This window comes from Corapipo altera, unplaced genomic scaffold, assembly GCF_003945725.1.
Source record: "Corapipo altera isolate COAL_440 unplaced genomic scaffold, ASM394572v1 64, whole genome shotgun sequence".
Taxonomy (NCBI): domain Eukaryota; kingdom Metazoa; phylum Chordata; class Aves; order Passeriformes; family Pipridae; genus Corapipo; species Corapipo altera.
Genome location: NW_020884893.1, coordinates 8,193,941 through 8,210,477, shown reverse-complemented (window position 1 = coordinate 8,210,477; position 16,537 = coordinate 8,193,941). Strand labels below are relative to the sequence as shown.

The window sequence follows — 16,537 nt, the reverse complement described above, 5'->3', positions numbered from 1 at the left end:
CCCCTCAGTCCTCTCATTCCCTCATCCCCTTCAGTCATCTCATCCTCTCATCCCCTCACCTCCCTCATCGCCCCCGTCCCCCTCAGCGCCCTCCGCCCCGCGCACGCGCAGAGGCGCCGCCGCCCCGCGCGCGCCTTCCCCCGCCATCGCCGTCCGTGCGCTCCCGGCGCGCCCCGCGCGCGCTCGGCGCTGACGTCACCGCAGCCCGGCGCCCGCCGCCATTGGAGTCGGCGGCCGCCGCTGCCCCCGCTCGGAGCGGCCCCAGGCCCGGCCCGCGGGCATGTGAGACACGGGGCGGCACCGCCCAGCACCGCCGAGCCGCGGCACCGCCGCCCCGCACCGCCGCGACCCCCGAGGAGCCGCCCCGAGCAGGCGCCAGGCGGCCCCTTTCCCTCCCCCTCGGCCCCGGCCCCTTCCCCGCCCGGCCGCCGCCTGAGGGGAGAGGAGGCGCCGCCGCCGCCCCTCGGCCCCGCCAGGCCCCGCAGCCCCGCGGCCCTGCCTCGCCCCCCTCCCCGGCGCTCTCTCTGCTGAACCACGGCGGCCCTGTACATGAATTATGTCTGCCACAAGCGTTGACCCTCAGGTGAGTGAGCGGCAGGCCGGGGGGTTCCCGGGCCTGCGGCGGCTGGGAGGCCCCGGGAGGCTTTTCTTCCCCCTCCGGGCTGCTCTGGAGCTCGGTGGTTCTCAGCTTCCCCCGAGGGCACGGTGCGGTCCCGCCGCCTCCCCAGAGCCGGGGCCATTTCTCAGGAAGGCCGGTGCTGGGTGATACGTGGAACACGCTGCTCCAGCCCCGGCTCCAACAAACCCCGAGATGTTGTTGGCAATTTTTATGAGCCTCTTCTCTGTCCTCGGCGCTGTGCGCGTGTTTTGCAGTGACAATATGACAATATTTCTAAAATTAACTTTTTTTTTTTATTTCCCTTCCCTCCCCCCTCCCCCTTAATCATGTGCCGTGGCTTCCCAGAGACCGAAGGGACAGGATAATAAAGGTGAGGATCGTGCCGAGATCTGGTCGCTTAAATTGTTACTGTCATAGGTTAATTACACAGGTACCTGTTGGGAAGCAGAAATGTGCCTCTCTTAACCTGTATGGAAAACATTTGGGAATGAGGGAATATGTGCTTTGTTTCCAAAATAAGGTAAACTGCCATTCATCCAAGCTTGCTTGCATCCCACTTAACGCTGCTGAGTTTGCAGGGGGAAGGACTGTGTGTTGATACTAAACAATGCTCCTTATTTCCTGAAGGTAAAGCAGGTTCCTACGTAAAGTCACAAGGATGTCTCTGTACAATATGTATTTTTACATACTTTTGCACACTCTCTTCCTGCTCTGTGAATGCAGTTGTGTTGCTGCTCTGCTGTTGGCTGAGGTATTGGCATAAGCCTACAAACTTAATAATTTAAGGAATTTTAAATAAAAGGTAGTTTTAAGCTCATAACTCCTGTGCTTTATTTGAAGTTAAATTTAATAACAAGCCATCTGAGGAAATACCTTGATTGCTCCTGTGATTGCTAATAAGTGTGTAACTGTTCAGGCTTAGAAACTGGTAATATTCAACTCATAAATGCATTTTAATAGATCTTAACCTGCCTTAAAAGTTCATCTACTTCCAGTTGCAGAAAGTTTGACACTGTTTGCTGTGTTTGTAAACACTCTTTTACCTCTACTCTCCTTTAAAAACTTTGCAGAAATATTTTGATAAATTCCTAAACTTTTTTTCTAAAAGTCCTATTTGGTGTAGTGTTGTATTTAGTTCTGCTGTTCTATGAAATAGGTAGATACAGCAACTATCATACAATGGATTTGACCTTGTTTTCTTAAATTTAAAGCAAACACAGGAAGTAATTTGGAGGGACCTAATAGCAGTTTTGGGTTTGTATATCTTTCAGTAATGGGTTTTGAATGCTTTTCTTCAGACATTTATTTATGCTGAAGTAGGACTTTGATTATGGCAGATATCTCTGTTTTACAGATGAGAACGTTGAAACTTAAGTTTTCCTGAAAATATCAGGATACCAAAGCACTTACCAGTCATCATTTCATAATTAAATGTAACCTCACATCATCTTATTTTAACCAGCTTAAGCAGTGAATAACACGCTGGGAGAACTGTGAGTTTGAGTGTTCTAATTATGGACCAGAACAATAGATGTTGTTTCCCAATATTTTTCACTAAATTCTTCTTAATAATTACTTTTTGTTCAGAGTTAATTCACATGAGTTTTCTGCTCGCTCTCAACTATAGAATTTTTTTTTTTTTTAATTTACTCAAACTTAGTTTTATAAGCAGTACTGTAAAGAGCTTTGGGGGAAAAAGTGTCATCCCCTGATCTTTTTATGAGTCTTTCACGCTTTGAAGAAGAAATATGGCTTTTCATAAAGCAGCATAGGGTGGAAGTCATTCCTGAAATGCTGCTCATGGTGTTATAATCTGTTGTAACCCTTTTCTTGTAGTACAAAATGGTTCGTTACATCAGAAGGACACAGTTCATGACAACGATTTTGAACCTTACCTTTCTGGGCAGTCAAATCAGGTTAGTGTATTTTTAACTTAGTTTGGTGTTTTTTTTTTTCCTTAGGCATGCTGTTGGCACTCAATTCATAGGATTGTGTGTGGAGGGAGCAAATTCCTTAAATAGAAATGGAAAAAGAAATGACAGCATGTTGTGTTCCTTGGTGATACAACCAGCATTTGTGCTCCCAAAGCTGATATTACTCTGCATATCCAGATGGCCACAAGTGAAAATGAAGTTGATGCTCCAAGTAGTTGGAGCTGATTGCTCCTCACATTGCAGGTTATTGATAAGGCTGGACTGGGACAGACTTGGATCTCACAGTTCTTTGATAGACAAGTTGCATGTGGGAGTCCTAAAGTTCTGCTTTTGGGCTCTCCTGATTTTAATTATTTATATAATCCTAGAAATTAGTGTAGTTGAAGTTTGGTTTCGATGCTCTCTAGCTAGTCTGTAGGGTTGTCCCACTTTTTACACTTCAGCAAATGTTACTCTTCCATGTCCTCTGGAATGTCTTAAGAATGAAAGATGTTTTACTTCAGAGTAAGGTACTGTAATGCAAACTCTCATTATAATGTACATTAAATTAACATCCATGACTTAAATATGATTATAATTGAAAATATCTCGTGATTGAGGTAATTTTTGACTTAACATTCAAATCATCAAGGTGAACAAACTGTAAAGAAACTGAAGAAGCAAAAAGTTTTCATTAGCTATGAAATGCCATTTCAGAGAGAGACACTTCCCAGAACTACCTGATTATTTCTTGATGGAAAGGCTAACTGTTACATTTTAAAAAGGAAATTCATAATTCATCCTGGAACTGATAGATGCCAGTGTTAATAGTGATGACATCACTGAGCTCTCTTGCAGCATAGACACATTCACCAGGCTTACACAAAGTTAAATTAATTTAATAGGAAGCATTTCCTCTTCTGGAATTAACGTACTGTAGAAGGTATAAAAGCAGAAAATTTGTAGGGGGGGAAAAAAGGAAGTAAAATTTTATTTTTTAATGCAACAATAATTTTAAAATAAATTTAAGTTTTCACCTTCCTCTAATTTTTTGAAATCCCTCTTCATCACATTTGTATGTAATTTCAACCAAGCTGTGTTTTCTAATGTGAAATGTGCTGAATGTTTCACACAGAAGAAAGGTAGAGCCATCTGTTACAGTTTAATTGTAGAAAACTTGTCTTTGCTGTCAACAAGCCCAGTTATTAGGTTTAAATAGAAAAATTGCTACGGCTGGTAGAATTTCCATAATTATAATAAAAGTTTTCTTTGTGGAAGTGTAGCTCCATTGAGCGATTTATTTCTGCTGCAGTGGGAAGTTGGCAAGCTACAAGAACCAATTGTGTAGGTCCTCTTACAATTTTAAGTGAAAAGTGACAGTGGCATTAATTAGGGCTGTGAGATTTTGTACAGAAGACAACCATGTTGCTGAACAAAGCTTTATTATCTGGTTACCCAGTCAGGTTTATTCAGCCCTTAAAAATTACTGGAAAACACAAACAACTCAATAAAAGATTTGAAAACAGTTGGATATTTAAAAAAATTAAAGCCCCAGCTGACACAACAGTCTTTTTGAAATCAGAGATCTCCTGTAAGTTGGTAATATTGTATTAATTTTGTCATTTCAAAACACAAATTAGTCTTTAAAATGAGTATGAGCATGCTATAAAAGCACATAAAATATAATTGTCTTCCATCTTTCTGTTGAAAATCATGTCTGAGTAGTGCCTTTTTACCATAAAAGTTCTGGGCTCCAAGTGACAGTAGTTAATGCAGGGATGTAAAGCACACTCAAAGCACTTTCAAGAGCAAAGGGAAGTGAGTCAAATAGACTATTGATACACAAATTTACACTCGGCAAGAAAAGCATCCTCCACCTAAAGTCATACAGAACCAAGAGATGAGTCATCTGGAACTGGGAATCACCAGCAAGTAGCATCCTGTGGGGGAAAGGAGATTCCCTTCCTAATTAACAGAATGCTTGGGTTGATTTGTTGTTTTTGTTTGGTGGTGTTTTTGATAAAAAAAGTAGGGAAAGGGTGCAGAAAGGTCAAGGATAAGTTTGTTGAAATAAGTGTTCTGCTGCTGCAGGGAAGGACTTTTGTCAGGGTTTCTTTTACACACTCTGGCATAAAGCCAGTCCAAATGGATTGAATGTTTGGTAAGGATGCCTGCTGAAACTTTCCTTTAATCTTGTTAGAATCCTTGTGGAGACTTCACAGGCTGTGTGACAGGAGGTGACAGCCACAGGAATTGTCTAGAATCCTGTAGCATAAATATTTTTAGGACAAAACACCTGCTTTTCTCTAGGCTTATTCTTTTTGGTCCTGAATTCTAAATCTGTAGAATGTATGAACATAAGTAGCTCAGAGAACTACTGATGTCTCCTCCCTTTCACCTGCATTTGTTTTTCATTTTTTCTCATGATAACACTTTAAAATATAACACACATCGATGTCAAAGTAAAGTCTTTCAGAAAAATGTTTTGATATGCTAAGTATTGATTACTTTAGCTTGTGAGTCTCAGAAAATTCAATGTATTTTAGAGGACCATCTCATAGGCAGATGATTTCTGAAACTCTTGTTAATGATAGGATTTTCACGTAAATAAAGGCAGCATGAGCAGTGGCAGAGATCATTTTTTAAAATCAATAACATTGAATTTAGGCTGTTTAAATCTCAGAAGTGTTTGCAGTACCAGAGGGAAGTCTTGGAGACATATTATGGTATCCATCTGTGTATGGAATGTAAGGATATTGAATTACTCTGGCTTTGGGGTGTCATGGAAAGGAGTCACTGAAAAATTAAGAGTAAAACTGATTCTGTATCAGTTGGGTATTAGGTTTATCCTCAGCAAGGAGAGTTCTTTACCTCATTTTTTAAAAAAACTGAGAAATAATCAGATTTTTGGAAAAAGGACTGAAGTTCTGATGCAGCTTCACTAATTTTGCAGATACTTTTTTTTTTTCACGTTGGAAATCTCTCAGTTTGAAAGAAGAGTTTCCCTTCTTAAAATAGTCTTTATGAGTAAGGAAAGGCGAGCTACTGTTTGACTCATTAACAGGAGATGTTGACCTTCCCTCCCCCTCAGTGGTAATAACAGTTAGAGTGTCACTTTGGAAGGTCTCCAGTACATATGCTGCAAGTTTATTTGGAGAGGAGTAAAACCTACTTTAGAATATTCTGGCTTTGTTCTTTTGAATATGAGAATCATAGTGAACGTTTCAAAATCAGGTGTCAGCAGAAGAGTTAGTTGGAAGGAAGGCTTTCTCAACTTGGTTTAAGAACAGTTGAAAGGGAGGAAATTTCAAAGGAGATCTGCTGGTTTTAACCATTCAGTCTCTGATTTCATGGAGTGGGAGAGATGGCCTGTTCAGAAGGACAGTCAGAAACACTCCTGCATAGTTGTAACTTGACTGCTGAGGGATGAAGAGACTTACACAAAAGGCTGGAGAGGGTCTTTCTCCCAACAGTTTGGATGACATGTGTCATGTGCCATCCTTGCATGTGTTTGTTTGTGGTGCATCAGTCACCTTAATCTCAGTTGGTGGTTCTTAGGTCTGCCTGTAGCAAACTTGGCCTGTGTGTGGTCTCGCTGTGCTCCTGTGTGTCATAAGTAGCCTTTACATGTTTTACCACTTGAGATGTGTTTTGCTTGTTGGAGACTGTTGGCCCCTCAAAACAACTCCATACTGAGGATTGTAATAATGTGTTATATGTGTTGTCATATTAAGCTAGTGTAGTCTAAAGCTCCTCTGGTGTAGCAATGTAGAAATGCTAAATATCCTTAGTTCTGTGAGCTACAAAATATAGCTAGTTAAGTTGCCTGGAATCCTTTGGGATATCAACTACTAAATAACCTTAAGTGCTGTAACTAAGATTACATGGTTGCAAAATCTGTGAGCCAGTAGTTCTGGGGTATATTATAAACGCTGAGATATTCCATTCTAGCCCTAAATCTTTCTTGGAGTGTCAACTAAAATCTGTAATTAGGAATTACATTACCTTGTCTCTTATTTTTCTTTTCTTTTTGGTGATGAACAGTGTTGTGGCTACCTATAAATGAAGGGTTTATTTATCTGGTGACTTTTTTTTTCTTTAACAGAACAGTAGCTATCCATCAATGACTGATCCTTATCTGTCCAGTTATTATCCACCATCTATTGGGTTCCCCTATTCTCTCAGTGAAGCACCATGGTCTACAGGAGGAGATCCTCCTATCCCTTATCTCACCACCTATGGACAGCTCAGTAATGGAGATCATCATTTTATGCACGATGCTGTTTTTGGACAGCCTGGGGGTCTGGGAAATAATATCTATCAACACCGGTTTAACTTTTTCCCTGAAAATCCTGCCTTCTCAGCTTGGGGAACAAGCGGGTCCCAAGGACAGCAGACTCAAAGTTCAGCATATGGGAGCAGTTACAGCTACCCACCCAGTTCACTGGGTGGTACCATTGTGGATGGACAAACAGGATTTCATAATGATACTTTAAATAAAGCTCCTGGGATGAACAGTATTGAACAGGGAATGGTTGGACTTAAGATTGGTGGAGATGTTACAACTTCTGCGGTGAAAACAGTAGGTTCTGTTGTTAACAGTGCCGGGATGACAGGTGCCCTCTCTGGTAATGGATCTAATGTAAACCTGCCAGTATCTAAACCAACCTCTTGGGCTGCTATTGCCAGTAAGCCTGCGAAACCACAGCCTAAAATGAAAACAAAAACTGGGCCTGTAATCGGAGGAGCGTTGCCTCCTCCCCCTATAAAGCATAATATGGACATAGGTACCTGGGACAATAAGGGTCCTGTGGCAAAAGTTCCTGCCCCCCAACAGATACCTTCTCCTCAGTCTGTTCCACAGCCACAGCAACCAATTGTTCAGCCTGTTCCAGCTCAGCCTCCTCCATTGACTCAGCCGCAGTATCAGGCCCCTCAGCAGCCACCCCAAAATCGCTGGGTGGCTCCTCGCAACAGAAACGCAGCTTTTGGCCAAAGTGGAGGAACTGGGACCGACAGCAGCTCAGCTGGCAGCACCCAGCCCAACCCTGTCCCCAGCGGAGAGTCCCATCCTGTCCTGGAAAAACTGAAAGCTGCTCACAGCTATAACCCTAAAGATTTCGAATGGAACCTTAAAAATGGACGCGTGTTCATAATAAAGAGCTATTCTGAGGATGATATTCATCGTTCCATTAAGTATTCTATTTGGTGTAGCACAGAGCACGGCAACAAACGCCTGGACAGCGCTTTTCGGTCCATGAACAGCAAGGGTCCAGTCTACTTGCTGTTCAGTGTCAATGGCAGTGGACACTTCTGTGGAGTTGCAGAGATGAAATCACCTGTGGACTATGGCACCAGTGCGGGTGTCTGGTCTCAGGACAAGTGGAAGGGGAAATTTGATGTCAAGTGGATCTTTGTGAAGGATGTGCCCAACAACCAACTCCGACACATCAGGCTGGAGAACAATGACAACAAACCCGTTACAAACTCCCGTGATACACAGGAGGTGCCCTTAGAAAAAGCAAAACAAGTGCTTAAAATTATTGCTACTTACAAGCACACGACCTCCATCTTTGATGACTTTTCTCATTATGAAAAGCGCCAGGAAGAGGAGGAGGTGGTGCGGAAGGTAAACTTATTAAAAAATTTATTTTATACACAGATATGGGGAAAATGAAATGTGAAGGCTGCTATGGTGGAAAAATGTAAGTAGGAATTTGAAATGTTTTTAATATGTCTCGATGGTTTCATGTGTGTTTAACGACACAAAAAAAAAACTGATGCAAATCTGTCTGTGAAAAGTTTCGTAGCTGATGAGTTTCGAAGCAGAACCTGAGCAGTAATGCAGGTAAAGGACTTGATGTCCAGTTTATTGGAGTTTGATTTATTTTTTTATCTTAAAATGGTTAATAAACTAGAAAATAGTTTCTGTTTCAGAATTGGATTCTGCCAGTGATTGCACTTAAGTTTTTTGCCTTAACTATGGGGTGTTTTAACGCTGTTTGACTGGAACTGGGATATCAGAATTGATACCTGTACTGGTATTTGAAACTTGTACATCACCTTTAAAAGCAAGAAACCTGATTTTGTTTGTTCAGTTGATCTCTCTGGAAAAGAAAGAGTTGCATAAAATTGCTGGAATAGTGCTAGAAAGATTGCATTTCTGCTGCTGAAGTCACATGTATTATTTGGATAAATAAAGGTTTTCAGTTCCCAGGTTTAATCTGTCTACTAATTCTTGAAGTTTTGAGTGGAGCCTTAGAGAAGTTTGGGCAGTAAGTGGGAGAGTGTAGTAAAGATTTCCATACACTTTCATGGCTCTAAATCTACCACGAGAGACCTCTGTCCCTCTGTATCCCATGACCTCAGCTTCAAGAATGCCTTTCTCTAATTAGGCACTCTAGAAGTAATGGCCTGACAAAATAATAGGTGTTGGGGTGTGTAGTTACTACCTAAGTAAAACTTAAATTTGCTTGATGTTGATAGTGTTTCCCAGACCTTTTTTGTGTAGCATTGCAGATGCAGCATTTGTTTGACAGGTTTGGTTCAGTGCAGTTTGCACTTGCTTCAGGATGTTTTTAAAGCAAAGACTTAATGCATGTTCCTGCAGCTTAAATTTTAAGATTGCCATTTTAAAGTTTTTATTGCCATTTAAAATTGCTTTAAACTGTCTTCATATAATGTACCCTTGAAGTATGAGAGGAAAAGAGTTCAGCATCTTAGAAACTTTTTAGCTGAACTTTTCCTGGCTGTGATAGATGTGCATAGCTGACCTCAGCACAGCAGGGAAGGACAGCTTAAAATTGGAAGTTTTTCTTGTGTACTCCCCATGGGGTTTCACAAGGTAAAACGTAAAAGCCTTTGCTTGAACACTTCATTCCTTCAGGAGACAATCAGCAGTTCAATATTTAATGCAACCTGTGTCTTGGAGAGGTTCACTTACATAGGAGAGAGTGTTGACTAAGTGAGGTGGGCTGGGATCCTCTGTCCAGTGTTTATGGTGTAGAGGGTGGGATTGGTTTGGGTTTTTAATAATGCTGAGTCTCCCTGGAATTTGCTGCCAAGTCTGGAGGGGAGAACAGTGTGTGTATGTTTAAGGAGTGAGAGTATGGGGAAAGTGAGAGTTCTGCTCTTGCACAGATAACTTACTGACCCGAGGAGGATCCTGGTGGTGGCATGCTGAACACTGAAATTCCTTGACTTTGTAGTAGCTCAGTGCTGATCCCGTTTTGGGTTTGTTTAATAAACACAGCTAATTACCACTTTCAGTTCAAGTGCTGAAACATATTCTTACCACATCACTGCTTGCTATACAACAGGATCGTTTTTTCAAAGTAATACATTTTTCTTCCTCATTTAAAACCAAGGCTCTAGCTTGTATGACACGGTCACAAAATAAACTATGAAGTCTTAATTTAATATTTCTTAGATACCTCCAAATAGCTTAGAAAAGTGAGGAAGGTAACAGTGCTAGAGAGGGAAAGCAGATCAGCAGGGAGGGAATGAAAACTAAGACGCTGCTTGTCAGGTTGCACTCTCTAAAACTATTTCCTGGAAAAGTCAGTATTTTTCCCCTTCATTGACTAAATGAATTTTAGAAGTCCAGCTGATTACTAGAAGAGTTTTTTTGCAGGATGTACACGCACACTTTTAAGTTTTTATCATGAAGAAGTTTGTGCTATTGAAGTTAAAGCCTTACTGTTAAACAAAGTTAATGTTCCTCTCACAATAATTTTTGAAGACTCTTATTGCCAGTTAAGATATCTTATGACCTGATTGACATTTTCAGATAGTTGGTTGTCTATGTGCCATCTTAATGGATTCTCAAATTACTGATTTTATTCATTATACTCTCTTTAAACTGTAAAATTAATTACTTGTTGAAATTTTGTGCCTCTGTTTCACCACTGTCGTGATTACAAAAGGCCAGAGATCTTAAAAATCTGCACAGGGAGCACTTGAACGCCATAGTGTCATTAACACACAAATATTTCATAGGGAACAATGACATAATCAGTGCCCTGCACTGGCATTTGAGTTCTGTAGATGGTACCAGTTTGTTGCTAACCAGCATTTCCATAGCTGATGTGCAGAGCCAGCTGCAGTGGGGTGAGCTGAACTGCAGGAACCTCTGTGTTAGTGCCCAGTGAGCAGGGGAGGGTTTGGCAGCTGCAGTGCCGGGGGAAAGTCATTGAAGTGCCAAAGATCCATCACCAGTACCAGTGCTGCAGTAACTGGAATTGAGGGAAGATTTGGTCATGCTGGGATGTAAGTCCAGCTTTTGATTTGCCCTAGTAATAAAATATTTAAGCCCGATCTTTTGACCCAGAACCTGGGAAAGGAGTAATAGAAGGATATTGGGGTCTGGAATGAAATAGCAAAACAGTGAGTGACCTGAAATCTCTCCTGACCCTCCCAGCCTTTTTCAGTCAGTTCCAGGGCTCTTGCATTGTCCACAGAGGGCAGCTTCCATGGTTGAACTCATGCTCTGAAAATGTAAAAAAGTTGTGACATGTAAGAGCTTCTTCAAAAGAAAATACAGTATAATGTGGTGTTAATTATTAACAATCCCTAAAAACATGCTTGCACAGTCTTAACAAAGTTAAGTTTATCTTAAAAAGCTTGTAAAGGCAATAAACTTGTTGTAGATTTTGGTAATTTCATTTGCATCTCATGGTAGGGCAGATGACAGATCAGCTGTCAGCAGCTGGTCCTCACAGATCTGTACCTAAGCACATGGTCACAGTTCCTGTACTGGGTTGCTGTGCTGTCACCTCTGATCTGGGTCAAGGCACTCAGCTATTCCAAGGTCTGCTCCTTGAAGCTTGAGCTGCATAGCCTCAGAAAGCTCCAAGATTACCAGTTCTTCTTTAGGTGATTAAATACTGAAAAGTGTTGACTGGTTGTTGGCACTTGGAAATACTCCTTTTCTTCTAGCACACTGTGATTCCTCTCAGTGAGCTTTCTGTGAACACACTCATTGAAATAGAACTTTTAAGGATGGAATATTGTCCCTCCTCCAAAGCTCTAGCTAAAAACCATTTATATTATAAGATTAATACCATGTTCCTGATATAAAGAAAACATTTCTATTTTTGTGTCTGAAGATGAATACTTTGATCCTGTTGACTTTGACTAAGTTTAGTAGGAAGGGTGAAGATATTTTAGACTGAGGTGAAGAGAACAGAAGTTTGACAGGGATGAGTGTCTCCAAGATGGAAACTTCTGCAAGTTATGTGAAAACCCATTTTCCCTGTGTCTGAAGACCCATATACATTAGTGGCACGAAGGAGAAATGCAACAGGAGCTCTCCTGTGAGATACTGGAGAATTCCACTGGAGAAGAGAAGCTGTGAAGGCTCCGGATCTTCAGAACCAAAACGAGCAAAGCTTTGTTAGTTGCTTACAAAACTGTTTGTTCTTGCTTGCAGTAGTGCTAAATAGCAGTAAGGAAGAGAATTTGAGAGTTAGAGCTTCTAAAAAGCAGCCATGCTCAGGAGCACGAAGAATTGTTGCATCAGTTTATGTGGTTTCAGACACTGGTAAAGAGGAAGACTCAGATTAGCCCCCAAGAGAGAAAGCAAGCAGCAAGGTAGGAGGAACTGCTTGAGAACTTGCTCAGTAAATAGCGCTTTTTACTGAATTATAAAGCCTGAGCTGAGTTTCTGAATGCCATGAGCATACTCTCTAGGTACCAGGTAGAAGTCTCAGGTGCCAGCCTGTCTCTGTTTATGTGGGACTAGTCCATGAGAATGTAAACCTTCTGTTTTTAAAGCAAGTCGACTTACGACGGTCAGCGGGTGACTACACAGGAGACTAAAACGTTACGTGAGGTGGGAATGGGCAAGAATGGGCTGCTGAGCATGGTAGGGCAGTGGAGTTAAAGGGGATGTGCCACCTTAGAAATGGAGGTAGGATGGAACAATTACTTTTTTTTTTGAAGCCTGAAAACGAGCTGATACGATTCAGTTCTAGATTCTTTCTAACTACCTTTTGTTTGAAATGTCAGGCAGACATAAGCTCCTTTTATTAAGAACATTCAACACCTAATACGTTCTGATGCTTTGCCACTAAGAAATGTCTTTCCTTGACAGTTCATCATAGTCAGCAGTTAAAAGGCAGGAGGAATATAGATTTTTAAAATTAATTCTGCCACTTTACACAGTCTGTTTTGTTGAATTGGTAAAACAGTTTTGCTATTTCTTACTTCTACCTTAAATCATAGATTAAGAATTCATACTGGATCTTGTTGATTTAATTTTATTATGAATATTGAAATATTAATATTCTGCCTGGAGGCAGAAGTCAGTATATTCCATTTTTTAAAATCTTCTGATTTTTATGCTGTGACCAGCTGAAGCAGCAAATGCAGTCTGTTACATTTATAATGTTTGGTATATTTGCAAATAAGCTTTATATCGCAACAGAAACAATTCTCAGAGGAATTTTATGCAGAAGGATTCCACAAAACAAGTAGAATCTGAAGGCGTTAGTTTAGGAGTTGGCTGTTGTTGCTGCTTGGGCTAGTTCACAATTTCCTTGCTTGAAATAGGATTTGGTGCCATATTGATGCTTTTGCAGAGCTGTGTCTTTCCATGCCAGTTCTGCACTGTACAGTCTGTTCTGGACAGCGTTGGGATGGGGTGGGAAACGGGAAGGCTGGGCCCTTTCTGTTCAGTCTGCCTTAGCTGGTGCCTTAGCTGGAGAATGCACAGCACTAAAGAATACAGCAGCACGTTTTTGTCCTGCTGTCTGTGGCATTTTCTGCAGCTTGTGGGGCTCCTGAAACAGTGAACAATTCCCCCCTGGTTTTGTTGAGGCATTCTCAGTGTGTCTGTGTAATCCCTGTGCAGACACTGCTCCAAAGGCCTCCCTGTTTGCTGCAGGCAGAGCACAGGCTCCCTTAGCCAAGATTTACCTGCAGGTACCCTTAGCTGGCCTTTATCTGTTTTCAGGATTTGTGATTAGCACAAACTTTCGAGAGAAGCTCAGAGATCCCCCAGCTGCTGTACTGGAATGGTTTGGGACACTCTTGGGTGGTTCAGTCCAGCCATGATGGGTTTTATCAGACCATGCAAAAGCACATAATTTGTCTTCTACCTGATATATTTTTTTTCCCCCAGCTTGTCAAGTATTTCCCAGTGCCTCCCAGAACAGTTGAGCAGATAGGAAGAATTAGGAACAGAATTTCTAGACAGCTCAAATTGCTGCTTTTACTGAGTGTGACTAAACTCCAAAGTCATTTGAGTGCTTCAAAATTATACTGGTTCTGTGGAGTTCACTAATCTGCCATCTGCTTTCTGCTCGTGTATTGGTTGTGCTACTACTGCAGTAGCTAAAATAATCCAGAAAGTGGAATATTGCAGATCCTGTTTCTCTTTAGGAGTGTTGATATTTCATATATTTCTCTCAGTGACCTTCATCTGCTGTTTGTTGAAGTGGCTGTGCAGGTATTCATTCAGATGTTCCACTTGAGGCTGCACTTAAACATTAAATTATCAAGTCCTTGGGCTTTTGGGGTATAAACAATATATTTATAAAATGTAGCAGCATTGTTTTGAGTGTGTAATTATCTGGGATCACGTTAGTGCTGTTAAAACTACTAAAAACTTTTTGCTTGTTCATTTGACTAAAATCTTAACTTTTTTCTCTTTGCAGGAACGTCAGAATCGAAACAAACAATAAGAATAAACATATACAGTTTGATATATATACTAGAACTGATATTAAATTCGACTATGAGAAACAAAATTAAGTATAACTGGTGCTGTATCCTGGCATCAGGACAAACTAAAGCTTTCAGCTCCAATATATCTTCTCGTGCAGGGGAAATTAAGTTGTCACATCTTTAAGTACATTGTAGTTTATTTTTGCCCAAGTGGATCTGCATTAATTTGTATCTTTTTTTTCTATGTAAAATTCTGTAGAAATCATTAATAAAGGTGTGTCTGTTTTTATTTTTTTAAGTTGATAAACAGTTATATTAACCTAATGTGGACCTATACATGAGCATACTAAAGTGTCAGTGCTTCCCAAAGACTTTATTTTGGCACGAATTATGTTCCTAGCCAGATATAGAGATTATGGAAAATACATGACAAATCTTCCTTTATCCTCCTCCCAAACCCTTTTCTTCATGGCGGAAGTAAGAAACCATGCATTGATTTTTTTTTTTATTTTTTTTTTTTGTCATTTGAAAAACCTCTTAAGATACTGCACTTCAGAATTTTGAAATGGAAAAAAACCCCCAAACCTTAATTTCTGATCACTCTGTGCAGCTGCTCTGCCTCTTTATTTATCTGTACAATTACACTTTTAAAACTGCTGATGCGCCATGTTGGTTTTTTCTGTCTAGTAGAAAATCAAATTGTCAGTGAAACTGTTTCTCTGGAAAATATTTCCCTTTCACATTCTGTTAACCAGTGCTTCAGTGTGCATCTGTTATTCCATATCCTGCCGAGGGTGAGCGAGATGCTTTCTCTCAGCCATAATTCTGCTTTACGGTTTTTGTAGCTTAATTAAATAATAATGTGATGCTATCGACATTGCAGGGGTTTTAAACAATGTGTTTAAACCTGTTTCAGCTTTCAGGTGTTATTAGTTAACTTGCAGACCATTTTTAATCCTTCCCTTCATTACTCCCTCCCAGCCCCCCAAATCCTAATGCCATTTAAAGTTTTTATACCAATAATGCTGAGCTTTAACGTAGGAACTAATAGTACGGATAATATGATGGATTATGCCTCAGATGTTTAAAATTGACGGTGTGTATGTCTAATTTTTTTTTTTTTTTTTCTGTTGGATGAGTAAAAAAAAAACCTGTTTTAAGAAACTGAATTTGCTGTCATGTTTTTGTGGAGTGAGGGGACCGTCGGAGAACCTGTCACCAACTGGAGTTCCAATTAAGCATGGAAATGGTGCTCATGTCCGCTGCTCTAGCACACTGAATCTGCACGTGTTTATTGTAGAGGATCTTTTACTATATTAGAAAGCAAGTATCTTCTGAATACTATTTACTCCAAAAGGACCTCCAATTTAAATAAAGTTTAATCTGTATCATTTAGACTTGTATTTAGAACGTATAACTCTGTCTCTGGACTGTTACTGCCTGTAAGGGGTAATGGACAGCATCAGATTAACTTTTTCCTCTAGGAGAATACAAGCCTTAATAAACAATACATATTTAGCAAGCTTGATGTCATTTTCATTTTTTCCCTGCCTTCTTCCTCTGTTACAATCCCCCTTTATGCTGACTGGTGAATTAAGTCTAACCTGAGAAGTGGTTTGATTGAATAACTCAGATGTTTGCTCTCAGCACACCTGATGGTTGCAGAAGGGTTTTGCAGGACTCTACAGAGAACATTTAACTGTTTTGCCTGTTCCTGTTCCTCCAAGGAACTCTGTGCATGTCCAGTGGCTGTCACTTGTGCTTCCCTTTCTCCTTGTGTGGTACAGAAGCTGAAGAAAGGATTGGAAGTTGTCCTGCAGCCTTCAGGAGGCAGCAGCACAGCCATGGGGTCACCAGGGTGAGAAAGGAACTTCTCAAATCCAACTAAAGCTCTGACCAGTTTCTTTTCCAGCAGTTGGCTGTATTTGCCAGCTCTAACTTTAGTAATTTGATTTGATATCTTTTTTTAACTGACTTATTGAAGCAATACTGCATTTTTATAAACATGTTGCCATCTAATAAAAGCACCTGCTGTTTGTTTCAGTGGTTATGTCAGAACACTTACACTGGTGATTCCAGAGCCAAAAGAACTCAGCTCCATCTGGACCCTAAAGAGGAGAGTTAGTGGCACAACTTTATTAGTTTTTTTTTCAGATCAAAAGAACCTCTGCAGTGTGATATACCATAGACTTCAGGTAAATTTTAAAAAAACACACAAAAAAAAAAAAAGAAAAAAAAAGAAAAAAAGGCAACAAACTGGAAGCCTTTAGCTGAAACTGGTTTGACTGTATTAAAGGAAACAAGAAGTTTCAGCTGTCAGGCTTTGTGGGTAACAAAA

The 16,537-nt window shown here is 40.7% G+C and overlaps 1 protein-coding gene across 4 annotated transcripts; it reads left to right on the top strand.

Moving 5' to 3' along the window:
* Positions 1-189: 189 nt before the first annotated feature.
* On the top strand, positions 190-15,721 carry YTHDF1 (YTH N6-methyladenosine RNA binding protein 1). 4 transcript variants are annotated; one of them, XR_003528145.1, is made up of 6 exons: positions 191-583; positions 965-989; positions 2,456-2,535; positions 6,638-8,161; positions 11,963-12,123; positions 14,190-15,721. XR_003528145.1 is itself a non-coding variant. In XM_027645953.1 (5 exons), the coding sequence occupies exons 1-5, from the start codon at positions 557-559 to the stop codon at positions 14,214-14,216; spliced, it is 1,683 nt and encodes a 560-aa protein (XP_027501754.1). In that variant the 5' UTR covers positions 190-556; the 3' UTR covers positions 14,217-15,721. The 4 variants fall into 4 exon arrangements, 3 of the variants coding, with proteins under 3 accessions (XP_027501754.1, XP_027501752.1, XP_027501753.1); XM_027645953.1 differs by lacking the exon at positions 11,963-12,123 and having other exon boundaries at positions 190-583; XM_027645951.1 differs by lacking the exon at positions 11,963-12,123 and having other exon boundaries at positions 6,638-8,237.
* The last annotated feature ends 816 nt before the right edge of the window (positions 15,722-16,537 follow it).

Bases quoted from the DNA above. Each gene is read 5' to 3' on its own strand.
- YTHDF1 (XM_027645951.1), top strand. From the start codon at position 557: ATGTCTGCCACAAGCGTTGACCCTCAG. The intron at 990-2,455 runs GTGAGGATCGTG...CTTTTCTTGTAG, and splicing joins GAAGGGACAGGATAATAAAG to TACAAAATGGTTCGTTACAT. The intron at 2,536-6,637 runs GTTAGTGTATTT...TTTCTTTAACAG, and splicing joins TTTCTGGGCAGTCAAATCAG to AACAGTAGCTATCCATCAAT.